This window comes from Emys orbicularis, chromosome 1 (assembly GCF_028017835.1).
Source record: "Emys orbicularis isolate rEmyOrb1 chromosome 1, rEmyOrb1.hap1, whole genome shotgun sequence".
NCBI lineage: Eukaryota > Metazoa > Chordata > Testudines > Emydidae > Emys > Emys orbicularis.
The window spans coordinates 132,088,061-132,115,041 of record NC_088683.1 but is presented as its reverse complement, the minus strand read 5'-3'; the positions used below and the strand labels follow the sequence as shown (position 1 = coordinate 132,115,041).

Below are 26,981 nucleotides of genomic sequence, written 5' to 3'. Positions count from 1 at the left end.
CTGCTGCCTGTTACAGAAAAGACACATGCACTCTGCTCTCTCATTGAGACATTATGTTTGTTCTTTTTATCGTTTTCTTTCATTTAAAGTGAACACTTTTACTGAAAGTTCATATTTCCATTTTCATATGGAAAATAATGTGACAGGACTGGATTATAACACAGGTTGGACAGCCAGTGTAGATGAGCCCAAACAGTTATAACTGGATTTAACAATATGTTTTCTGCCCTGTCTTGTGTCTGTCCTGTTCGAAGAACATTTTTAACTCGGTTTCGATGTGGGGTTGGTCATTTCCACACAAGCTGACTAAAGCATGTTATAACACAATCAGCCAACCTGATTTAAATGTGAGCCAGATCCTCAGCTGGGTTAAAGCTGCATAGCTGCGCTGGCCTCAGTGGAGCAATCCCAATTTAAACCAGCTGAGGATCAGGCCCAGTATTTTTGATAGTTTAAGTTAGGCCAAAGTCTAAATGTTGGGTCTCTTCATCTTCCATTTAAAGAATTACAGACAATTCACTCTCTCTTTATATCAGGAATAGATTCTTTCTGAACATAGTGACAATTACCTGTAACTAGAATGAATACCTATTCAGCCTTTATGTAAGTGGCTTCAATTTAGTAGAAGTGACATACTTCTCAGCATACCATCTGCCCTACTTTTTGACAGTGCTGTCCTATTTCTCCTACCTTGGCAAAGTTATATTTGCTGCTATATTTTTTATAATGGCAGGAACCTTTCCCATCACAAATACCTATAGATGACTAGTACATACGATTTAGAATTTACTTACTGGAGCCATTATTATTTTGGGGTTTTTTGGGGTGTGTGTGGATTTATTGTATGTAATGTAACTTTGTTAAATTAGTTTAATATTCACTGCAACAAGCCGTGTTTCAAATCCTGAGAGATGCTGAGCATTTAGGGCCTGACGTACCCAGTGAGTAGTCCTATTGACTTCAAACATTTGCTTACCAAGAAGTCCCATTAAGGAAAGACTACTTTGAAGTCAATGGTAACTGCAGGTGCTCAGCACTTCATCCCCTGTCCCTTTGCTTGAGATTATAAATGTACAAATGACAGGAAATTCAAAACAGGGGTCCCATGTCAACCAAAATAATTGTATGGTATTACAAGGCAGGGCTCTTATCACCTATAGTTAAGGATGTGCTTAAAACATTCAGGATGAAATTTTCCATGCCAGGGTGTCTTCCTGATAAAGCCTCAGCTGGAATATTGTGTCTAAATCTGGGCACCACATTTCAGGCAAGATGTAGATAAATTGGAGAAAGTCCAGAGGAGAGCAACAGACATGATTAAAGGTCTAGACAACATGACCAATGAGGAAAGATTGAAAAAAATTGGTTTTGTTTAGTCTGGAGAAGACTGAAGGGGGGACATAGTAACAGTTTTCAAGTACATAAAAGGTTGTTACAAGGAGGAGAGTGAAATCTTGTTCTCGTTAATCTCTGAGAATAGGACAAGAAGAAATGGGAGCAAGAGAGGTTTAGTTTGATGTGACACTCTGTATCCCAAAGCAACACCCTGGCACCCCCATATTTACCATGGTGATGTAATTATGATATGTTTTGTACAACTTATGCCTTGTGGGGTATCATTTTAAAAGTCTTGATCTGTTGAATATTAATATCCTGTTGGATTGTATTTGCTATCATTGTATGTGAAGTAGTGAAGTTTTCCTATGTGTGTGTTACTGAAATGTCCTGTAAGGTTGGGAACACTCACAACCAGCCTTTCAGGCACAACAATGGAGGAGCAAGATGTGTTGATGGCTCATTAAGGGGAATCCACACTCACAAGGACTACCCCAGGAACTGTATACAATTGAGACTTCTCAGGGAGAGCACGTAGACAGTGGAGACCGCTTGACTCACATCATAGCAAAAGAGCTTTCCAGCAAGCTGGAAGAACCTATAAAGGCAGGGAAGCGGCATCATCATTTGTCCTCACTCCCCTCACATCTCAACACCTGGAAACACCTCTGCAGAACAAAGACTTTGAACAGGGGAGGTGGTCCCAGGCTGCAAAGAGGAATCCCAGACTGTGTATGAAAGAACTGTACCATCAGGGTGAGACACTGCTTGATTCAAATCCTGTCTATTTTATAGAACTCAGATTGTGATTTCACTTTTATTTCTTAGGTAACCAACTTTGACCTGTATGCTTATTACTTATAATCACTTAAAAATCTATCTTTCTGTAGTTAATAAATCTGCACTGGTTATGCTGGCTCCACACCACACATGGATTTCCATATACAAGGAAAATCCCCCAACGGTTGTTTGAGCCGTTTCATCTGCGTTGCTCCACTTAAACACCGTACGTGTATAGAGAGTAGCTGAGGTTCTGGCCCATAATGTCAATGATTATGAGGTTCCTAAGAGAATAAGAACAATATAATCATGGCAAAATTACTGAGATACCAGCGCACATTTGCAAAACAAACGCAACCAGATGCTCACCTGAGAGACTCAGGGTGGCCCGAGCTAATAGCAGATCAATACTCCCTAAAGTCCCAAATCTGATTTTATACAAGTGAAGGCACAGAAGAAAATCTGTAAAATTAATCTGTTAATCATCTTCAGTAGCTATTATGGGTATTAAAAACCTTTGGTGGCTATTTACTGATAACATTTGATTAAATATTTAATACTGCTCCTCTCAATGTTTTAAAGCATCACCAGGGTGAAAAAAACTCATTCAACTGTAGAGGAACCAGACATTTTTCTAGTGCAGACACTGTCTTTTTAGAGCCCGCCAAGATTTGTTTATGTTTTATAGAAGAAATGATACAAATACGATAAGCACCAGCTGTATCAAATAATTGCAGCTGACTTGCAGAAAAGTAATAATTTTATTAATTGTAGTCATTTGAAAAAGACCTATTTGTTTAAGAAAAAAATGCTGGAACAATATAAACACTCAAGTATTTTGTTATGCCTGCTATTTGTTTTAAAACTAGACATTTTGCTGCAACTATATTACAGTCATTAATGCACGGGTCTGACAGAAGTAGCCCTGCCATGTGTGGGGCTGACAACCCAAGCCCCAGCTACCCAGGCCTGACAGCCGAAGTGTAAGGATAAGGCCTTTTCCTGTAGCCATATTGTGAGGTCTGAGGCCTTTGCCTCCAGACATATTAGGAGAGAAGCAGCCATGAGCTAAGAAGCAGAAAGTCACATCCTCACATTCCATCTAAATTACATTAAAACAAAGTAATATTGGGCTGTTAAGAAGGCGATCCTGTCCTAATAGCAACCACCATCATCAGATAAAGAAACAGATCTTAAGATGGTTAAAGAAAACTTTGTTTGAAAGCATTCTGTCTGGCAAGAAATCACTTATCAACAGTTGTGATTGTAAAATCTATACTTCTATTGTTTTGCCTTTATGGTCCCCACTTCTCTATTGTTTATCTGTATGGTCTCTGTCTGTTTCTTTGATTGTTTCTGTCTGTTGCATAACTAATTTTGCTAGATGTAAATCAACTAAGGTGGTGGGGTATAATTGGTTAAAGGATTGTTTTACAATATGTTAAGATTGGTTAGAAAATTGTTTAGCAATATTCTAGTAAAATGATTGGTTAAGATATAGCTAAGCAAGACTCAAGTTTCACTATATAAACTGGGGTCCAAAAGGAAGTTCTTTGGAACCAACTCCAGGTCACAGCCCCAAGATCAGAGCTGCCAGACCTCAACACCCTGCTAACCACACTGTGCAGAAGCTGGAGTCCCCCAGATGATGACTGGCCATCAAGAAAAGTTCATCTGCCTTATTGGGAGTGGTGAGCATTGTATGCTTAGCATGTGCATTCTGTTTTGGTAATTGTTAATAACTAGAGATTAAGTAGGATACTACTGTGTAAGGCTCTTTCACTGGTAAAAGACCCCACAAACATGAAGAGTGTAAGGTTATGCCCTGAGGGTATGGGTGGGTGCCTAAATTAAGAGGGTTACGCCTTGAGCTCTAGGAACTGGGTGCCCCTAGAGTGTGCGAGTAACAGAGAATTTTGTGCGAGTAACACAAGCCCCAGCCTCTATCAGCTCAGACAAATGGGGTTCGACTGCACTAATGGGGGGAAAAGTGTGTTGCAAACCTCAAAATTTCTGCAAAATGATTGTGCAAAGTAAGCTAATTAAAATAAAAATTGCAGTGGAAGTCTAATATTGTGGGATCCACAATTTCTGCAATATCAGAAATTAAGCAGGGCCTTAAAATTATCAAATAACTTTTTCAGTGAATTTTACAATATTTATTCAATAAATGATCCTGTGAATATTTGTATTATTTGTACAGTTTATACATCTGATGAATATGTACAACTATATTTGAGCTTTCTTAAATGGTTCTGACAAAATATTGAATATTTATATTTTTTCATAATTTACGCTGATGCATATATGAGAGAGAAACATATCTATTGTAGATATGGGGGATAAACAGCTTCTGTCCTTAGCATCTAAAGCGCATGGCATACTACTCTGGATTTCTATATTGCCTTACATCAAAATATCTTAATGAATTAGCCTAAGAAAACTCTGCGAGATAGGCAAACTCTCCCCAGTTTATGGGTTGGAAAAGGGAGGCATGGACAGGTGAAGTGTCTTGCCTATAGTCACAAAGTCAGTCACTGACAAAGCTGGGAGTAGAACCCAGATTTCTTGATTCACAGATCTGTTTTAGGCCTCAACTTCTTGCCTCAGGAATACTGAATCAGTCCCAGATATGTATTCTTTCTGTATATTATAGGATAAACAGGATCACTGATGTCCTCTTGCAGTGGGTATCAAGTCTTTTAGATAGCTTATTACTAGGCTTGGCAGACAATGATTTTTGTTTTTTTAATAATTTTGATGGATAATATTGTTTATTTTTAAGCATTTATTCTTACTTTTATATATTAAAATTTTCACAGTTGTGGGAAATTATGCGGGGGGTCAGACATTAATTATTTAATCACAGTATATGTTGAGATTCAAAAAGTTAAATCTTTATAACAATTAAAACACCAATTGTCAATATAATATGTCAGAATATAGAAAGTAAATAGCCTTAACTCAAACTGTAGTTCTCTTACTTTCTTCTTACTTTTTCAAAATTTTCTATTATTATTCATGGAAATATTTTTTTCATTTTGTTTGTGTGTGTGTAGGGTGAAATAGACATTTACTGACAAAAATCTCATCCTTTTTATTACTTTAATCTTTTTCCCACTTCCCTTGCAAGGTACCAACTGGACAAACGTCACACAAGAGTTCAAACTCTGAAGCTGTGTTTTATTATAAGAGTAGCATCTCAAATTGGCTTTATGGAGTTTGCTGAAGACCCCAGTTTAGGGCACGCCAACTTGCCTTCCTCAGTGCTCCAATATGCAGCACAGTTGGTCTGATTCACGTCTCACTTTTACTGATTTTATATCATTGTAACTACATTGAATCCTGATTTACACAAATGTAAGTGAGAGGACAATTAGACCAGGTCATTCAAACGTCGAGGGGCATGGATCAGCATTCACGTCGCACTCCCCGTCAGTACCTGGCCCAGGCTGGGGAAGCTAATGATCCAACCAGTGGACCAAAGTTGGTGATGAATCCTGGTCATATACCACCTGAGGCACATTGCGCATACGCTAAGAAGATTCAAAAGTCTGTACCTGCTTTAAGTCTGCCTTCAGTGTTCCCTTGTGCTAGTGATAAAATAATGTTGCAACTATATGTGCAGAAACTCCATTTACAGAAGATATTTTCCCTTCCCCATCTCATTTCCAAAAGGCAAAGGTCTAAAGCAGGGACAGTAATAGATGTATTTGTAAAATGAAAGCCTCAGGGGCATTTTAGACATTACTTTGGGTCCCATGTTGCCGTGGTGGGACTGACTTTCTCTTCTTTGGCCGCAGATTCAATTAGTGTAACTTTCTTCACCCTACATCTTTCCAAACTTGAGGTGTATTTTCCAGCAAAATGATTAGACAAGAAGAAGAACCCCTTACCGGACCTCACATTCATATTATCCTGGTTATGGCACAAGAGTACACAGTAAACTATAAGACCTCACTCAAGCTCTTGTACCTTAAAATCACACAGGAAAGTCAGAAGCACACTTGGTCATGAAGGAAAGAAATAGTCAGATATGAACTTTACGGCTAATATTTATTTTTAAAGTGTCTATCATGTCTAGGCTCAAACATTTCTGAGAGTCTGCTTTGAGGTATTGAGAATTTGAGCCTATGGACCTGATTTTCTTGTGTAACCATTTAAACCTGTACAGGTTGCGGGCTAAAGTGGCATAAAACCCTACAGAATCAGAATCCTCAATTTATTTGCACCAGTGGTAGCATTTTCCTGGGCTTCACTGCATTTATGTGGGGCCCATTAAGTTTATTATATTTAATTCCCCAGTATTTCCTTAGCAGTTTTTCATAGTCTGAACCCTCCCCCCGCCCGCACCACCACCACCACACTGAGGATGTTGTCAATAACACCTGGCCTCTCCTCAACTTTTTATTGACAACATCCAAGATCAGTAAGTGGGGATAAGTAGAAAAATTACAACTTGATTGTTTGGTTATTTGGTCCTTTATTTTTCTGGGTACCAAAGTTAAGCTGACTGGTCTATAATTCCCTGGATTGTTCTTATTCCCCTTTTTATAGATAGGTACTATATTGTACTTTTCCGGTATACTCTGGGATCTCTCCCATCCTCCACAGGTTCTCAAGGATAATCACTAATGGCTCAGAGATCTCTTCAGACAATTCCTTAAGCATTATAGGATGTATTGCATCGGTCCTTGCTGACTTGAAGACATATAACTTGTCTAAGCAATTCTTAACTTGTTCTTGTGGGTGAAAATGATCTTGGCAAATAAGTTATTTTCCATGTGAAGAAATAATTAGTTTTTACCTTGAGGGAAAATTGGAGATACTTCTAATTCCTATGGATAGATGCAGTTACTCTGTAGCCTTTCAGAATAACAGGACTGATTCTCCCATGTTACTCTGTACACGAGGGGGATTGACTGAGTTTAGTAAGCAGCTACAGTGACTTTCATCTCTAGATTGTTGGTTCAAATTCTGCCTAGCTCATTTATAAGAATGAGAACCGATGGCTGACAGGTGACATATAATAATAACTTTGATCAGCTGTCCCATTGTATTAGATGGAAAGCAAGAAATCTTCCATCAGAGATGATTTCTCAGTCTCTACAGTGTGGCCTCAAAATGAACGAGTGTACCACCTGGATTCTCCAGGTGTTGAGAAGATAGTCACCTCTCAATTCCCCTCCAAACGCCTCAGAATCTCCCCATCAAAACAATCCAAAGACACTTGCAGACAACAGCAACTCCAGACCCTACACCAATTGGCTCCTCAATTTCTAGCAAGACTGTCCATCAGCAGCCTGTACCCAAAGTGTTTCAGGTATTAGAACACAACCTTCACAGCAGGCACATCTTTTAGTCTTGCATAGATCAGCCACTGAATCCAGGGGGCAGTCTCCATTTCCCACATACGTAGCCCTTTCCCCCTGAGCGGCTCAGCTCTATGATGGTGGTGCATGGAACCTGCTAGTCTACTTGCCCTCAATGGAAACCATCTGCACAGCTTCAGAAACAACTAATAAGAATGTCCAGTAACTACCACAACCACTTCTCTATATGGGTCTGAGCCCTTCCAACTAAGTGCCCTGCCCTTAGTGCTCTGCTCTCTCCATGTTTGCAGAGACATAGAGGATTCAGCTAAAATCTGTATCTCTTCCCCAGTTTCTCTCCCTGTCCTTGGACATCCAGTGCTGCAGTATGAGCATGTGGATTATAGTGAGGGTTATACTGGCACCCACAATTAGAAGAAATTTGTGAAAATGTGAACCTAAATAATTTGCCTGATGTCACACAGGCAGCTTGTGGCAGAACTGAGAGTAGAATTAGATTTTCCTGTTTCCCAGTCCTGTGCCTTATCCATGAGACTATCCATCCTCTTAAAATGGCTCCAAGGAGGTAGAAAGGTACAATGAGAAACAGAGATGGACACAGTAAAGGAATCATCACTGAAATATAGATAAGTACACTTGCCAGGTGACCTGTTTATTAAATCATGTGAAATGATAGATAATAGCTAGTGAGAATGTGACCCGGTGTGCCTGGGGCAGCCTTCACTGAAAATGCCATGGTCAGGGCAGGCTGCAAAAAGGAGAGCAGATTCTCCCAAAACTGGTGATTAACACTGAAATTAGATTTACCAACCAGTCACAAACTGTGCTCCTGATCCCCCATATTGGTTATCAAGAAGATGAAAAAAGAAATCACACAGTCTCCTTTACTGCATTCTAGTCTCTGGTTCCCAATCAGCACCTAGGTCCAGTACAGTGAGAAGTAATTCAAAAACTCTGCTCACATATACAAAATGTTCTTCTGACCCCACAGGGCCAGCCACGTTACCAGGTCAATATTACTTTGGATCTTACACAAAATATCATGCTGCCAGCCAATCCTTTAGTGTTTAAAATAAAGGTTTATTATAAAGAAAAAAGAAAGAACAAGAAGAGAGTTGTTAAATGGTAAAGCAATCAAATACATCCACCCATAGCTGGGGATAAGGCTCTGGCTGGGATGCGGGCTCTGATGTGGGGCTGGCAATGAGGGATTTGGAGTGGAGGAGGGAGCTTGGGGAAGGGGGTTGGGGTGTGGGGTTGTGTGAGGGCTCTGGCTGGGGGTGCAGACTCTGGGTGGGCCTGGGGATGAGGGGCTTGGGGTGTAGGAGGGTGCTCCTGGCTGGGACTGAGGGGTTTGGAGGGAGGGAGGGGGATCAGGGGTAGGGCAGGGGTGTGGGATGTGAGGAGGTTGGGTGTGGGGGGGTGAGGGCTCTGACTAGGGGTGCGGGCTATCGGGTGGGGCTGGAGATGAGGGGCTTGGGGTCCAGGAGGATGCTCCAGGCTGGGACTGAGGGGTCAGAGGGTGGGAGGGGGATCAGGGCTGGGGAAGGAGGTTGGGGCACGGGAGGGCATGAGGGCTCCAGCTGGGGGTGAGGGCTCTGGGGTGGCATTGGGGATGAGGGGTTTGGGGTGCAGGAGGGTGCTCCAGTCTGTGACAGGGGGATGGAGAGCGGAAGGGGGTCAGAGGTGCAGGCTCTGGGCAGTGCTTACCTCAAGCAGCTCCCGGAAGCAGCGGCATGTCCCCCTTCTGGCTCCTACACAGAGGTGCGGCCAGGGAGCTCTGCATGCTGCCCCATCTGCAGCTCCCATTGGCCATGGTTCCCGGCCAATGTGAGCTGCAGGGGCGGCACTTGTGGCGGGGGCAGCATGCGGAGCCCCCTGGCTTCCCCTACGCGTAGGAGCTGGGGGGGACATGCCGGCTGCTTCCCAGGAGCTGAGCAGTGCAGAAGCTAACTGGAAACCTGCCAGCCCCACTGCATGGCACCGCCAACTGGACAGTCAACAGCCCGGACAGCAGTGCTGACTGGAGCCACCAGGGTGCCTTTGTGACCGGGTGTTCCAGTCAAAAACCAGACACCTGGTCACCCTACTTGGAGATGAACTACAGCCACTGGCCTCGCACCCAACAGCAACTTCTCCCTCTAGAGAGAGGAATGGGGGAGGGGAGGGGATTGAAACCTAGGTAGGGTTAGGGAAGAAGCCATGGGAGATGGGACAAGAAGAAAGGGAAGGAAGATCTGTGGAGGGTTGATCCTTGATGCTGATGAAGGAGTACCTTATTGGGTTGAGCTTGTGGTGGGGACAGGGGAAAAGATCCTTGTGGAGGCTGGTGCAAGGTTCAGCTTTGGGAGACAGGGAATAGAGAAGGGCGAAATATAGAAGAAGGTCCATGTTCATGATGGACATTGGGAAGGGGAAATCCTTGTGATGGAAGGAGCTATGTATGGGGGCGAGATGGGGTAGGGGGTAACTTGAGGAGAATGGAACCTTGGGGAGTTGGAACAAACTCATGGGAACCTGGGAAATAATATGGATACTCTTGGGGAGAGGGCAGGGACCTAGTAAACAGAGGAGATCTGGGAGCAGCAGGAAAGCAGCTTAGGGTGGCTCTGCTCCTCCTACTGCCCTCTGGTGAGAAACATGCACAGGACAGCATCTCTGCTCCTCCCCCTGCAGCCCCTGGCCTGGGAAAGGGTGGATGGGGGGTGAAGAGCCCCTGGAACCTCCCCCCCGCAAGCCAGTAAGCGGGAGAGGGGCCTTGCTGAAGCCCCTCTCAGGCCTGGGAGAGAGGGTTGAAGAGCCCAGGAGGCGCAGAGGTAAGGTTGGTAAGGCTGTACCTAGGTGATGGGACTGAACTGAGGGGGATGGGGCTGATAGAATTGGGGGACTGAACTGATGTGGGGGCTAGGCAACAAGATTAATTGCTGGGCAGAGGATGGGCAGATGTGAGGGTGAAAGTCCCTGGACCCAAGGTTAAAATTACCTTACCCAATAAATTTGGAAGAGTGGCAACACAAATTGTCTTACACACACACACGCGTGCACAAACACACACACACACACATGCACTGGAGATGGGCAGGAGGAGTTCACCAATCAAAAGACAGACTGAAAAAACACAATATAATCTTCTTTTTTTTTTTAAATCTCCTGATATTTGATCTAATCTTATGATTTGTGTTTGACTCATGATTTTTGATCACTTGAGCTTGGCAATACTACTCACAGCAGGCTGAGAAGTTTTAGTGCACCTGCATTGATTTCTATGGGCTAAGGATCTTGATTTGAAAATGCAGGAGCCTCACAGAACAGTATCATTTGGAGATTGTGAAAAAAACTGCATGCTTTTGGTTTTTTGTTGGATAGCAGAATGTTTGTGACCAGATTTTGGTTTTGCAAATACAATAGCATGGTTTGTCCTATTTCTTCCCCAACTCCACACTTCAAGTGATAGGAATGCCGATAACAAACTGCACATGCTACAAACTTGATTTTCAAACATTCATAACTGCTAGCTAATTTCTTCAGTGCTTCCTTCTGGGAAATGATAACCTGACCGCATCGTACATGGTAAAATAAAAATGTAAATTGAAATAGGGATTTGGGTTATCCCCATGGGGAATTAGAGACTGACTTACATATTCAATACACTGATTTCCTTAAAATGTGCAATACACCATCCCGCAGTATAAGAAAACCATCCGTGCTTCAAGGAATTTCCACTTTTCTTAAGGAGTCAGGGTGGGTGGCCATGATGGTAAAGGATTCAATGCTTAGCTGGAGTCATTTTAGGCATTTTAAGGGGGAGGGGAGAATCTATGACATGGCACAGCTTGGATAGTTGATAATGGTGGGGAGGGATTTGTCAGATTTTGGTTGCTTGGTGTAAAAAATTCTTGTTTTACACAAGTGCGCGACCTTATGATCACACAATCAATTAATGTACTGGGGAATGTCTCTCATTGTTTGAACACTAGACCTCACAATCAATTCAGAGATTGTGCTCTAGGTATGCATCCTCAAATCATGATATGTCCTTGAGAAATATAGAGCCCAATTCCCCTCTCAGTTAAATTTGTGAAAGTCTGGAATAAGTGTATTAACTTCATTGGTACATATGACATTAACTATGATGTAACTGCTTTGGAAATGTGCCATTGTCTTTGAAAGAGGCTGCTTGCAGGACACAACAGTAAGGCTACCAGAGTTATTGGGTCCCTTCTAATTCTATTTTAAAGGTGTTGGTGGGGAAGTACCTAAAGTCTAGTCCCTCTTCTTTACAAATTACAAACTAAGTAATTACATCAGAAAGGAAATTGAAATACTGCTCCGACTCAGTAGTTAACTGGTTAACATTAGAAGTCAACATTTATCCTATTGTCACACAGTAGTTTCTGAGATTTCAGAAGGATAATTCCTCATCTTTATAGAATACAGGTACAGGAAACAATGCTTTTAAGCATAAGTAGTCAAATCTACAGCAGTAATAACACACCCTAGTTCAGACCAAATGAAGAAGAAACAGCTAAAGTAAGCTAGAGAGAAGATGTCTTTCTTGATATTGACAAGACTGAAAGGATATAAGGAAAGATCCTTCAGCTCTGGAAAAGCCCAAACTCCCGCAGCCGTCAATGACACTTTTGATTGTGCAGTGAAGGCGGGATCAGACATTTGGCTAGGAAAGCATGAACATTGACTCAGGAACTGCCAAGGAAGTTGCCAGTATCTCTTTCATAGTTTTATGGATGCTGGAAAATATGTGTTTGAATTCAAGATTTTCTGGCTGTCCCCAGCTTCCTAAACTGTGCAGATAATAAAGTTCTTCATGGGATATTAAAAGTTACTACAGAGAACTTTTTTCCCGAGGGTCTGGCTGGAGAATCTTGCTCGCATGCTCGGGGTTCAGCTGATCGCCATATTTGGGGTTGGGAAGGAATTTTCCTCCAGGGTAGATTGGCAGAGGCCCTGGAGGTTTTTCGCCTTCCTCCGCAGCATGGGGCAGGGGTCGCTGGCTGGAGGATTCTCTGCGACTTGAAGTCTTTAAATCATGATTTGGGGACTTCAACAGCTGAGTCAAGGGAGAGAATTATTCCAAGAGTGGGTGGGTCAGCTTTTGTGGCCTGCATCATGCGGGAGGTCAGACTAGATGATCATAATGGTCCCTTCTGACCTTAAAGTCTATGAGTCTATGAGAAGGGAAACATCTCGTTGATATTGCCTTTAGTGAAAACCCAATAATAGAAGTGAAGGGATGATGCAGAATAATTCTTCTGAATGCCAGGGAGTCACACACAACCCCCCCCCCCCATAAGGTTTACATCATGTGCTGAGCATATAAACACATTTCTGAGACCTTTGGGACATGGTCCCTGTGGCATCTCAAAGTCTAGAACTAATGAGTGATAATACCAAAGGGAGCAGCTGAAATGTTCTTAGATGATTCAATGCTACAAAACAACAAACTAAGGGAAGCTTTTGTCTGAACCGCACAAAATGCAGTTTTCAGCCCAGTGAAAGGGAAGTCCTAGTCCAAACTTTTGGGTTTCATTTTCTTGACACTCACAGGAATACATCAGAACTAACACTCACAGAATGAAACCCATATTGTGGAGACTGGAAGAGCAGTGGTTATTAATATTTCATCATCTCTTCACATCATCGCAGAGGTACTGCTGGGACTTGTGGCTCTCCAATGATACTGTGCAGGGCTCCATCATTGAAATAAAGAGAAATGATAAAAACAGTGTTGGGCATTATCAGGGAGTCAGTCTGCAGAAGATAAGAAAATCTGAGGGGCTATAGGAAGTTAAAATCAGCCTGAGACAGACAACAAGAATGGAGAATTTCAGACCAAATGGTTAAATTTTGGCAAAGTTATGGGCAACTGACAACAAGGTTTTATAATGGCAAGTATCAAATAACTTTAATAACAGGCTGTGCTACCAGCACCACCTATAATTTGCAACGTTTGGTCAATTTACATTCAAATGCTGGGTCAGTTATAAGCCCAGTAGCCCTTTTTTCTGCTTTTTTGTACTTAGCTCCTCCATGCCCTCAGTTTCTTTTTGAATGACCTTCCTTGTTTGTTTCTGTGTTTAGGAACACAATTCCAGTATTTGGAGAGAGAGAGAGAGAGAGAGAGATTGATTATATAACTGAAACAGGGTTTGCAAAAATAAAAAAGAGAATGTGTTAACCGTGGCTCAGCTCCACAAAAGGACTTGGCACCAAAAATGGGAGCTAGGTGCCCAAGTCCAAAATTTAGGCCCCACTGAGACCCTCAGAACACCAGTTCAGTGGCTGCCTAACTCTAGAAGTGATTTAATTGTCACCATAAAAGTCCCTTATGTGCCTAAATTCCTGCCTCTGGGCATAGAATCATAGAATTGTAGGACTGGAAGGGACCTTGCGAGGTCTTCTAGTCCAGTCCCCTGGACTTATGGCCAGATTATCTAGACCATCCCTGACAGGTGTTTGTCTTACTTGCTCTTTAAAATCTCCAGTGACGGAGATTCCACAACCTCCCTAGGAAATTTATTCCAGTGCTTAACCACACTGACAGTTAGGAAATTTTTCTTAATGTCCAATCTAAACCACCCTTGCTGCAATTTAAGCCCATTGCTTCTTGTGCTATCCTCAGAGGTTAAGAAGAACAATTTTTCTCCCTACTCCTTGTAACAACCTTTTATGTACTTGAAAATTTTTATCATGTCCCCCCTCAGTCGTCTCTTTTCCAGACTACACAAACCCATTTTTTTCAATCTTCCCTCCTAAGTCATGTTTTCTAGACCTTTAATAATTTTTGCTGCTCTTCTCTGGATTTCCTTCCCCAGTTTAGGCACCTACGTGCCTGTCTCATGCCTAAGCCCCAGTGCAATCCACAAACCAGCTTGGGATAGACATTTCCTTGCCTACCTTGCCTGTGGGGCCTCATCTGGTAGGTGTGCTCTAAATACACCTAGCACCACACAAAATGATGACAAGGGCCAGTCTTCTAGAACTTTTCCTGTGTTCCAAGACTTACTGAAAACAACATTAATGTTCCAGTGAGCTCCTGGGCCAGCTCTTCTCATTTGTAGATTTGGCATGAGTGAATTAAACAAAATTCATTGAAATGGAAGTGAAGTCATTTTACACATGCTAAGTCAGCCAATCAGGTAACAGAAGCAATAATATGTAATTGAGGGGACCAGATAGGAAGCTCAAAGAACATATTCCAAATGAGTTACCACGAACAGTTCAAAGAGGTTTGAAATTCTTTAAGGAATAATTTTTACAAACAACGGAAATTCATATAAAATAATGATGTCTTCACAAGCAGCACATCTAGCTGACTCAATCCTCTTACAAAATCTTAACAAAAAATTGAAACAAACATTTTCAAAAATGTATTGTTTCCATTTTCTCATTGGCCCTATTCTTTATATGGTCTGGAGGAGGAATGAAGAGCAAACATGAGCATAACTATGTCTCTTGAAACCAGGCCTCATTCCATTCAGTTGGTTAAACTGAATCTCAACTATGTCTAGTTGAGAAGGATGGAAGAAACTTCGCTTCAAATATGACCAGAGCCTTGGTGATCTACTGGGGTGGCTTTTAGATTTGGGCTGGGGGCACATGTACCTTCGCTACATAAGGAACAGGACATAGAGATGGGGAATTGAACTCAAGTGATTGCATATCATTACAGAATACTAACTTCAACAACACAAGGACTGCTTGCTACAATGTCCATTACCTAACAGCCAAATGGGAATAGCTAATTAGAGTGGAAATTAAATCCATATGTTCTGCACAGCAGTATTTAATCAATGGGGCCTTGGTTCATGAACATTACAGCAGCCCTCGTTCATACCAGTAGCTGGACATTAGAACCAAGAATTGTACATGGCTCATTGACATGGCAGTACAGAGCACTATGAAAGGGCATTCCCAGCAGAGGACCCAATATATGGAATTGGCTTCCCTGCTGTTCCTATAGACCCAATCTCTTAACTTCAGGTCATGTGGTAAGATCCTTCTATTTTCACAGGAAAAAGCATGATATGGAAACTGTGGCATGTATACAGTTCATTGTATGTGTATGGCAAGGGGAAGGGGAGAAAAGTGGAGCTCATTTTTTCCCCACACTGATCAAGGAATAATGCAGTTTTTAGTAATCTTCTACATGCCCCACAGGACCTTACAATCTCAGATTGGTACATTTTTAAAATAGATAAATTAAAATGAGTCCAGCAGGGACCTAAGATCATCCCTAATGTGCAGACAGTTACATTATTTTCCAAAAAGAAACTTTCACTGCTCGCACTGCAGCCTATCTGGCAAAACTAAACACCAGGGAGTTCATACTGACGGGCACCATGTAACTGCTGAACGCCTCACAGGACTTATTATTTTCAAAGCATGGTCTCTCTAATAATGCTCTGTGTGATTTATCTCCCCAAATCCCACAGCTCTGAGATCCCAGGTGTATATCTTCTCCGAGGTGGACAAATGATGAAATATTCATCCTTGTGTGTTCCAGGCTCCCAAGTATGATCGCTGCAGTACATACATAGTACTGTACTTTTTGCTGTGTTTCCCATTAGATCTCACAATCTAAACAACATTGGGCTTTATTTGGATGTGCATGGAAGCATCTAAAAAGTATCTAGGTATTGCAGGGGGTGGGGTGGGTGACTCGCTAGGTGCACTCTTCCCTCTGAGTCATCACTGACCCTGATATGGTGCTAACATTCATCTCGGGATGGTTTCATTCTTCTGGAGAGAGTGGTGGGGTGACTCTGTAACAGGAAATTTTCTAAATCAGTATCCCACCAGTCCTGCAGCTTGCGGCAAATGGGTTCTGCACTGGTGCTCTTTCTTGGAAAAGATGTAAACTGAGGTATTGAGCAATTGTGGACCCCAGTTCTGATTCAGGAATGACCATTTTATGGCCCTTAGCACATTTATGAAAGTACATTTATGTGAAATGCAGAGGCCTGATGATGTGCCAGCTCAGATTATTACAATATGCCTTCCTAAACCTCCCCCTGTGGTTTCAGTTCTTTACTCTCTGGTGTGTAACATTACTGTGCACTATGAACCTTATTCTGCACTACTGGAGGTAATGGGAGCATGGCCACTGACTTTTTCAAGGCCCCAATTCACTTACATACTGGATAACCCCAATTTCAGTCACTTCCATGGGGGTGACTCCCTGGTTTAGTCCCATAGGCTTTGGGAAAGAAACTGCAGGGATCAGCAAACCAGGGACTGAAGCCAACACAATAGTAGTTACTAGGGTTGCCACCTCTGAGGAGGAAAAAACTGGGACTTCCGAAACATTTAATCTGGGACAGCTATCTCAAAAAAGGGACAGTCCTGGGAAAACCTGGAGAAATGACCACACTGGTAACCACATACTCTTGGAGAGCAGGGAGTGTAAAATGGGGTCTAGCAGGGGCTGTCCCTCCCCACAAGCAGGCCCAGAAGTGTGCAGAGGAGACCACCCACACTGTGGGTAGTAAAAGCCACATGGCCTGCCCCTTCTCCCAGCTGTGTGGCCTTTGGAAAAGAAACTGCATGGAAGTGTCAGCCAGAGACTGCAGCTGGTCCAGCAGCTGTAGAAAGCAGCACAAGCACAGAATTATGGACACTGATTACATCATCAGGCTGCTTTCTGCAGTTTTCACTCTGAACATTCTCTCCCCTTTGCTGATTTGCTCCAATCCTTTCTCCTTTCTTTTGTCTGTGCGTCCTGCTTATCCCCTCCTAACAGAATCCCATTGAAAGGACTTCAGTGAAAAACAAAAATGGAATTAACTTGACATGTTCTGCCATTGCAATCTATTTAGATTGTAAACTCTTTGGGACAGGGACTGTTTCTTATGCTATGTTTGTCCAATGCCTAGCATGGTGGGACTCTGTTCTCATTTATCCAGTAGGCACTACTGTGATTTCTCCTGTATTAGGGTGTGGAATAGTCTCCCAAGGGAAGAAGTGTGTTATGTTCTACAGCTTACAAACAGAGAAATTAGATAAATAGCAAAAAATACTCTTCCTAGAAAGGTGCAATGTAAAACTACTTTATTTCTTAGAATTCAGAACACACAGGAACCCCAAACCAGAAAGAAAAACCAGACTGCTCTCTAAAACAGAGAGGCACAACTCACACCACCTTACTCTAACTGGCTGGTTGCTAACTGACTCTGCTAGCCTCAGATAGCACAATTCCCTGCAGAACCCCCTCAGTGGAACTGCTCAGGGTAATAATAAGCAGTATATTAAGCAGTATGTGTTGACCAAGCCAATCCAGTTTTAGGTAATGCAATTTCTCCTGATATAGTTAACCATTGGTTCAGGGTGATTAGCGATCGTATTCTTCAATTAAAATATGATAAATATAAGCCTTGTACAATTTTTAGTTCACATTCATAATTACTATGTATTAAATTACACATTGTTTTGTTTTCCACCATTAAAGTATGAAAAATGCCTTAAAACACATCTTTTATTGGGAAAATAGGATTTTTTCTTCCTTTGTTAATTAAAAATAAGGGTTAAAAGATTTTTATGAAAATCAAAAGAAAAAAAGTATCAACTCAGGCTGGGACCTAATATGAGACATTTCAGAACCAGTGACACAATATGTGTGAGAAAGGGTACCTGACATCGCCTCTTTAACACTACTCTCACTACTACAGCTCTATGGGCTTGTCTCTGTTAAGGAATCTTGCATGCTTAAAAACAACTTTGAGGAGCTGAGTTAGTTGACATGGTGGTAATGATCATGACTGACTAACCGGCATATATGCAGTGTTGGTGTAACTCTGTCGGTCCCAGGATATTAGACACAAGGTGAGTGAGGAAATATCTTTTATTGGACCAACTCCTGTTGCTGAGAGAGACAAGCTTTCAAGCTTACACAGCGCTCTTCTTCAGACACAAGTGTGTCTCTCTCACCAACAGAAGTTGGTCCAATAAAAAATATTACCTCACCCACCTTATCTCTCTGATAACCAGTGTGTAGATCAAGGCAACCCTTATTCAGCATTATGTCAACTAATCACAGGGGCGGTGAGTTGTATGGGTCCGTGGTGCCCAGGCTCCAGGAATATTCAGGGCCCGGGGGCCCGGCTCCACCAGTGTTCAGAGCCAGATCTCTACCCCAGGCCCCACTTCCCACACCCGTGCGCCTCCCCCAGGCCCCAGAACATCCCTGCCTCAAGCGGGCGGGTGCCTCAAGCAGGCAGCTGCCTGCCGCTCCATGCTGCACTCCCTCGCTGCCAGCCGCTGCTGCCTACAACACAAGAGGGGCGCTGGCAGCAGGCTGAGGCGGCTGCTGCACCTGCGGAGGGAGGAGGGGAGGAGGTGCACACATGATTGGCAGCCATCCCCTCCCTCGGCACCCATCGGGAGGCAACGCCAAGGGGGCTTCTGGGAGACAGAGTCTGGACCTTACTCGAGAAGCTGTTGGGGCTTGGGTGAGGGTCCGACCACGTGATTGGCCCCCCCAACTTGCAGCCACCACTTCTGCCCCACGCTGGGCAAGGGGCAGCCCCATTCCCCATGAGGCTATGATGAGGGGCAGCAGGCTGCAGCAGTGGAGGAGGCTGTGACGTTGCACTCCATATTTTTATAAAAATATGTTTATAAGTGTGGATATGATGTAACTGGAATATGCTTTATGCAAAAGGTCTCTTGTAAGGTATCATTACAAAGCTTATAATCTTAAATTAATGGAAATATCCTATCTCCTAGAACCGGAAGGGACCTTGAAAGGTCATTGAGTCCAGCCCCCTGCCTTCACTAGTGGGACCAAGTACTGATTTTTTGCCCCAAATCCCTAAGTGATGTCCTCAAGGATTGAACTCACAAGCCTGGATTTAGCAGGCCAGTGCTCAAACCACTGAGCTATCCCTCCCCCTACTGAGTGTGGTCATCCTATTTATATGAATGTATCATTCTTGTATCTGAAACTAGGAATATGAAATATACCTCTGAGGTCCTATTGTAATTATGCAAAGTGCGGGACATTAATGGTGGTTTGGAATCTTGATGTCTCCCATTAACCAGGACAATTGGTTGGAAATGGCTCTGTTTACTTGTAAGACTTCATGTACATGTGTGCCAGCAGGTAGGTAATGAAGTCTCACAGGACATGTGATCATGTCACCTGAACTGTAATCCATCTTTAACCTGGTGCTTTTCCTTTTAGAAGGAGGGGTGTGAACCGAGAGAGAGACTAAGGCCTGGTCCACACTAACCCCCCACTTCGGACTAAGGTACACAAATTCAGCTACGTTAAGAACGTAGCTGAATTCGAAGTACCTTAGTCCGAACTTACCGCGGGTCCAGACGCTGCAGGCAGGCTCCCCCGTCGATGCCGCGTACTCCTCTCGCTGAGCTGGAGTACCGGTGTCGACGGCGAGCACTTCCGGGATCGATTTATCGCGTCTAGACAAGACACGATAAATCGATCCCAGAAGATCGCTTACATCCGGACCAGGAAGTAAGTATAGACGTACCCAAAGGATTCCTGCCTTGTGCCAAAGCTACTAAAGGGGGTGGAACAGAACAAAGAGGGCTGTAGCCATGAGAAATCCTCTTTGTTAGCATCTGAGCTGGAACTCCCAAACCCCTCATCCCCAGCCCCACCCCAGAGCCTGCACCCCCAGCCAGAGCCCTCATCTCCCCCACACCTCCACATTGTGCAATATAGGGAAACCGTTAAACGCGTACTGTTTCTGGTCTATTTTTACATTATTTTAAAATATCTATATCGGTTTACAAGGCAGGTGTGTGTGTGTGTGGGGGGGGGGGGGGGCGGGAAACTTGGACCCATTCTGGGCACCACCAAAAATTATACAAACGTGCCTCCCCTGACTACTCATGTTTAAAACTAGGGTTTGCCATGACTAACTGACATGATCCTTCACATGATTTGTTTGTGAATACATACCATTGTGGACTCCATCACCTATGGCACTGACTCCCCTTGGTGTGTTAGCACCTTTTGTTCCCTGTAGTGATCTGGCTCCCAACAATGTTTCCCTGGCTGACACAAAAGCAAATGAGAGAGACGCCCCGGGTAAGGACATGCATATAACACTTGACAGATCCTTGTTGGATTTCTACTAGAACTCACCTAGAGCCCCTTCCCTTCCCTGGTGCCTGAGAAGGGTGAGGGGTTCTTCAGCAGAGGGCTAGCTCCATGTTTGCTCTGGAGAGCTGTGCAGTGAGAACCTTCCCCTCACCACTAGCTCTCCTAACCCTTCATGTAGACAGCAATCCCTGATGAAGCCGTGGGATCCAGGAGGGATAACATGGAAGATCATCTCCTGCCTCTCCTGGTGAGAGAGGTTTCTAAAGCTCTGCCAGTTTGGTTGGCGATTTCTAGTTTAAGTTGGTGGGTAGCTGGTGCCAAGGTAAATTGTGCCTCCTGCAGGCATCCAGACCATCCCTTGATATCTGTTTGTCCCACTGTGTAAAGGTGCACAGCTGGTGCATTTCCAAGTGTATTTTTAGGCCTCTCCAATGAGTGCCCTTGTGTTAGTGAAAGTGCTTACTCTAAAGCCCTACCAGTTGCCAAGAGCTGGTTAAATAATGAATATAGTTCTCAGGTTATTATTGGGTAAAACCCCCCTGATTTTAGACTGAACATTATTCAACCAATTCTGATTGCACTAGAGGGCACTACCTAACATTACCACACCGCCCAGCTTTCGTTCTCAAGCTATTCCACCACTTCTTTTTGCATGCATGGGGTTCCACACCCTAACATTCTTCTGCATGTTAGCCAACATTAATAGGACTTTTAATTGTGTATCAGTGGCTTCACATAGCCCCACCTGTACTATTTTGTATCTTAGCTCCACTTGGGTACATGGGACCATTCCTCCTCTGAGACTTTTGTGCTTCTTTTTGGGCAGGAGTCAGTGTATAGAGAAGAGGGTGTATGAGACGCAACGTTCAGAACATAAAAAGCAAGGGGGGGGGGGAGACTATATTTTGCTGGTGAGTTGAGAGTGTGTGTCAGAACACTATTTATGACCTAAGAGAGTATGCAGTGCTAGAAACACTGTGCTGTAGTAGCATTTACAAAGTTAGAAACCATTTCCTTGTAAATATCCTTTAACAAGGTAGCACTTAGTTGGCCTCTGCTGCTTTCTGTGTCACCTGCCCTCACTCTTTTCAAGATTCAGCTCAGCTTTTCTTTTGAACAACTCTCTGATTTCCCTTCTTCCCCCTCCAATAAGATACTAGATACACTCCCTGCTTTCTCTCTGAAATGGGTCTCTCAGTGGGAAGGAAAGCGAAAAAAAGGTCATAGTTAAGCTACAATGATCTCAAGGTCAGTCAATTTACAAAGCATTTGGGCTGGCTGTACATTAGAACATAGGTTCTTGCTCACCTTGTGGAGCTCCAAGTGCAGGCTGGTTCAGTACTGATCCCAAAACACAACGTTCCCCCTCCTCCTCACATAGAGTGCTCATCTTCACATGAGGCAGAGACAGGCGTGAACTCGCAAGTCCATGCCACTTGCTGTATCATTCAGCAAAAGGTACTCACCCTGCAGAGCTGCACCACTGCCCCACTTTGGCCCTGCTGAACTCAAGCACATTATTCCAGTGGTACTTAAGTCCCGCTTCCGGGGTAGTGAAACTCCAGGGGAACTCTAACTTTAGAGAGATACAGAGCCCAGTTATCATATGTAACTAGCTCGGTCATTGTCATATCCCAGTTCTGCATTTGAGCATCTGAGTAACCCTATGCTTGGAAAAAGCTGTGTATTTTGACCAGCACTGAACAAATGTAAAGCATGATTCTCTACTGAGAAGTGTTTCTACCAAAACACTATTATGGGGTTCCATGTTTATTGTACGTCAGTGTTTTCCCATAGCAAATGTACACAGTTTATAAGTAAAAATAAATATTTAACTGTCAGCCCTGCTAGCAATGGGAGTTTAGACTTAAGTTGGGGTCTTTCCTTGTCATGCATCACCCACAGTAATAATAGACCCACAGACCAAGTTTTGCTGCTGTACATTAGTGGGGCTAACTCACCAGCCAGTACATCAAATGACACTCCCAAGAACAGCAGGATTTCAATCTTTTCTCGCTTCAGGGTTGAGTTTTATTTCTTCATATCAAAAACAGTTCAACATAAATCAAACCAGGTTCCTTCCACTGAGGCAGCATTTCCTCCAAGAACTTACCTACTCCCTGCAGGTCTCACTTTCAACTCAGTGGCTTGCTGGCCTTTCATCTAAAGGCCAGGTGACCTGCAGGCTACCACCTGGTCTCAGGCCCATCACTTGGGAGGCAGCTCATTGGTTACGGTTAGGGCTAAACCACCTTAAAGAGACATCCCACCCTATGACAGCTAGTAACAGCTGTGTCTAGGGAAAAATGCTTTTTTCCCCTTTTAAATAAATTTAGTGCGAGTGAAAAGTCCTTTTTACCTATAGAAAAAGCAGGGTGGGCAGTGGCAGTGCAAGGTTCTGGAGCACCTCCCTACAAATATACCTCAGCCTTGACAGACCATCCATAGTAGTAAGAGACTAAGCAACTGTGCAGGGGTCTCCTGAGCCAGAACTAAGGCATGATGATGAAGTAGTGAGGGAAACTATCACAAATGCTGCTTGGATATTGACCATGTTCTATGGTTAATTATAGGACTTCACTCCTCCAGGACAGATAATTGTAATGTGACAACTGTAATGGGCTCCACATTTACTTTAAAACCATCAGGTCAAAACCCTAGGTGGCACTGGCATGTAACTGCACAGTGCACATTAATGTTATTGGATGTCAAGTGGCCAAATTCCTTTGCAACGTTCTGGGGGCTTGATCCTGAAATCATTTTTACACATCTCAACAGATTAACTCCACTTACTCCATGGGACTACTGGTACGAGAAGGGACTATGCATACTCAGAAGGGCCTGCTGGTTCATACGCTAATCCTTTACATGTCAATGCCTAATTACAATACCTGCTGCATAGTATTCCTTTAAGGTCCCTGATAAATAATTAAGATTTCCATTGAAAGCCCATAACTTTATTTACACAGGAAACAAGTAACTTGTGTTCTGCTGGGACCTCACCATAGAATGGAGAGTTGTCCAGGAGTTTACAGTGCACAAAATTCTTGGAAGTGTCACATTAAAAGCAAATTAACACAGTCCTAAAAGCCAGTTTTAGGACATCTCTCTCACCTAGACGCTGTATTGGCTGTGAAACAAAACATTAGATGCCAGGCACTGCATCACATTATGTAACACATTGTTTATTTTACTTTTTTCCTTAATAATCCTAACTCATTGCGGTTAGAGGAGTGCATACAAGATATACCAAGAAAAGGGGGAAAAAAGTGTCACCATAAATCATGGTATTCTGCTACATTTATGACCACATCATTGTTGGTTTGTTCTTTTTTAAAAAAAAAAAAGGTTTTTTTTCCAGCCAAGATTGTGTTGTTCGAAGAGCAACCTGCACTTTTACAGGAATCTTTCAAGACAACTAAAAATAAAGGTGAACGCAGCCATACAATGGACTATATTAGTAAATGCACATATCCAGCTGCACTCACAGCTTTCTATTAGACTCTTTTCCATTCAGAAAATCAAACAAACACAAACAAGCCACAATCTTACAAAGACAGTAAGAAATCTTACTGCAGAATGATGGGAAGAAAATAGGTTGGTGGTTTAAAAAAAAAAAAAGAGGCGCCATATCTCCAGGGGGTGTAAATCACTATAGCTCCACTGATTTTTAATACTGATGATTTACACCTGCTGAGGTTTTGGCTCTGTATGTATATCTATTCCCTGCTGTGTTGCCGAACATACCAGTTACTTGTATATAATAATAAAACCAAGGATTTGTCTCCTGTCCGTCACACGATGCTCTGTCTGCTCACATCCACGTTGTACGCTGATGAATTTGAACAACCTCGGCCAAAATCTATGAAAATTCCTTCAGAATCAGAGTCAATGGACTCCAAAATCTGGTCCACTATATTCTCGGGGCTGGAAGAAGGGACTGGAATCAAGGCAGGGTCCCTGGCCAGCTCAAAAGCCCTGTTTTGATCACCCATGTTGTGAAAGAGTCCTTGCTGTTGCTCAACTGCATTGAGTTTGCTGGAACATTCCACTGAACTGGGACTGGGCCTTTCTTGTTCTCCTGAGAGTGAGTTCTTTGTGGTTGTCACAGAGCTTTTGGAACCATTGTCCATGATGGTTGTGAGATTGGAGTACCCTTGTAGCTCCATGCATGAGGTCATTTCAGAAACGGAGTGCCTTCGGATGCCAGTTCCATTGGCTGCAATACCTTCTGTTTCATACTCAGCTACCGGGGTCAGCAGTGGGTTATTGTAGCTTTTCGATCTCACCACAGGGTTCTTGGCAAGGATGTCACCTGATTTGGAACGTCTGAAGAACCGCTTCTCTGTAAACAGACACAAATCTCGATTAAAATTTCTGAAGTCTCTGTCTTTTATAGCGCCAACCCTAAGCATTCAAAAATAAGAAGTCATAAGATTGGCATAAAACATAAGATTGGCATAGAAATCATAAGCTTTTTAAAAGAATCAGTGTTGGGTTCTTTTTATTTACCTTCTGGTTTTTGAGCCTTTAAGGATCATATCTTCAAGCTTTATTCCACAAACATGAGGGCTAGAAACTTACTTAAAAAAATAAAGCTGAGATTCTCTAATATTCACATGATTCCAAGCACTAGGGGTTTAAGAAGAATGCCAAATATTGTGCGACTTGTGATAAAATTGCAAGAGTTTGTGACGGTGCTTTTATTTAATGACAAACCAGGAGTGAAATTCTGCTCTTAGACGTGCATGGCTATGGATGTGACTGGAAGTTCCCCACATGTAGGAAGAAGAGAGGATTGGAGTCAAAGTTTACTGTGAGAATCTGAGACCCAGCTTTTTATCCTGTGTCTGTTGCGGTTGAGCTCTCTTTTGGTTTAATTGAGCTTGTTCTTTCACCAAACGAACTCCTCCAGGATGAGCAAAAATGTGCATTGAGAAGATGGTGTTGCTAACTATAATTAAGCTATTTAATGATATAAAATCCATCCAGAGCAGTTATGCACCAGCCACCTGTCCTCTGAAAATCAAGTCCCTTTAAGGCACCTCAAATGTGTAATCACTTTGAAAAATCTTGGTTTAAAAAATTAATTTGAGATTACATGTACTGCCAAGGTGCTGTGTGACCCAAAATAATATCAGAACCTATCTCATGATTGGGATAAGAAATCTGAACTCGGTTTCACAGTATTCTAGATTTTTACAGCTAGTTGCTAGAATTCAGTTAATCCACAGCTCCATTTTCATACAATGACCACTAGGTGGCAGTAATTGTATATTACTGGCATTACCTAAGAACCTTTTGGAACTGTGCCGTTTTCATGAAACATTCATACAAGATTGAAATAATTATTAAGCATCCTTCCAGAGGTTCCACTGTTCTCCTAGTTACGGGCCAGATCCTGGCTACTACTCAGGATGCTTTGAGTGGGAACAATCATACAGCTACTGCATCTGGTCTTCAAACGATTGCCCTGCTGCTCCTGTCGCTACACCATCTCAGTGTATAGGGCTATGGCTGGGGCAGAGTGTGAAACTATGCTCTAGCGATTCCCCACCTACCAGAATGTCCCCATGGGGCTTTTGGCAGCTAGGCATAAATAAAGGCTTACGGCTGTTCTAATTTAGTACAGAGACCAGGTCCAGGTCTATTAGCTCAAAGGCAGTAGAAACTTATGCTTTTAAATCCATTGAACCTGGGTTCAGTTCCTGCAGACGACTCATCCCGGAGCATCACTACAATCCAACACCACTGACATATCCCCAGTGTAGATAAGGCCTTAGTGCTTCAATGTTTGGGTTTCAAATAGAGTAGTGGAATGTTTGTTTATTTTAAAAACTCTTTCATTGGAATTTTATTAATTTTTGTGGGAATATTTCTATTGCTCTTGCGTTTTGTAAAAGCTGGTGTTCAAAAGATGTCAAATTTGGGCCACTATGATGGATCCGCTCAGCAAGAGACTACAGCTCCCCTCAGCCCTCTCCCCCTTGCACATCCCCTTCCTCCAGGTCAGATAAGGAAGTGGTCCAGTTCTGACTGGAAGTGGCAGCTGCATGGCTAGTGAGGTGCTGCAGGGAAGCTGAAACAGCAGTGGCTGGGGAGGTAGCCTGTGCAAAAGGGCCCCAAGGAGAGATGCGATCATTGCTCACTTTGAACCATTTAAGGCTCTGTACCTAGGATATCTGCCACCTTTCCCTTTTCTGCCAGGCTCAGAAAAATACCCTGGACTGTAGCCATGTGACTGAGTGGTTTTGGGGCCCCACCAGAACTAGTACCAATGAGGCCTAACTGCTGAAGCACCTACAAGTCAAGATCACGGGGCATGCTACTGGCACCCTAGGGGCTTGGTGTAATAAGCAGCCCCAATAATCACACTGTTTCATGTCCCTTTAATAGTAGTGATGAATACAAAATGGTTCTTTTGAATCATCGTTTTCTGAAGATAA

General features: G+C 43.1%; 1 protein-coding gene across 3 annotated transcripts in view; it reads right to left on the bottom strand.

The window, feature by feature from the left end:
- Positions 1-26,981, bottom strand: part of ARHGAP8 (Rho GTPase activating protein 8) — a 349,789-nt gene that overhangs the window by 225,091 nt on the left and 97,717 nt on the right. For 2 of the 3 annotated variants that reach the window (XM_065403254.1, XM_065403246.1), the window contains one exon: positions 23,477-24,880. The exons of the other annotated variant lie outside the window; for it this stretch is intronic. In XM_065403254.1, coding sequence (XP_065259326.1) covers positions 24,330-24,880 — 551 coding nt within the window. In that variant the 3' untranslated portion in view covers positions 23,477-24,329. Of the gene's footprint in view, positions 1-23,476; positions 24,881-26,981 lie in introns of those variants that run through there. 3 annotated transcript variants of the gene reach the window in all.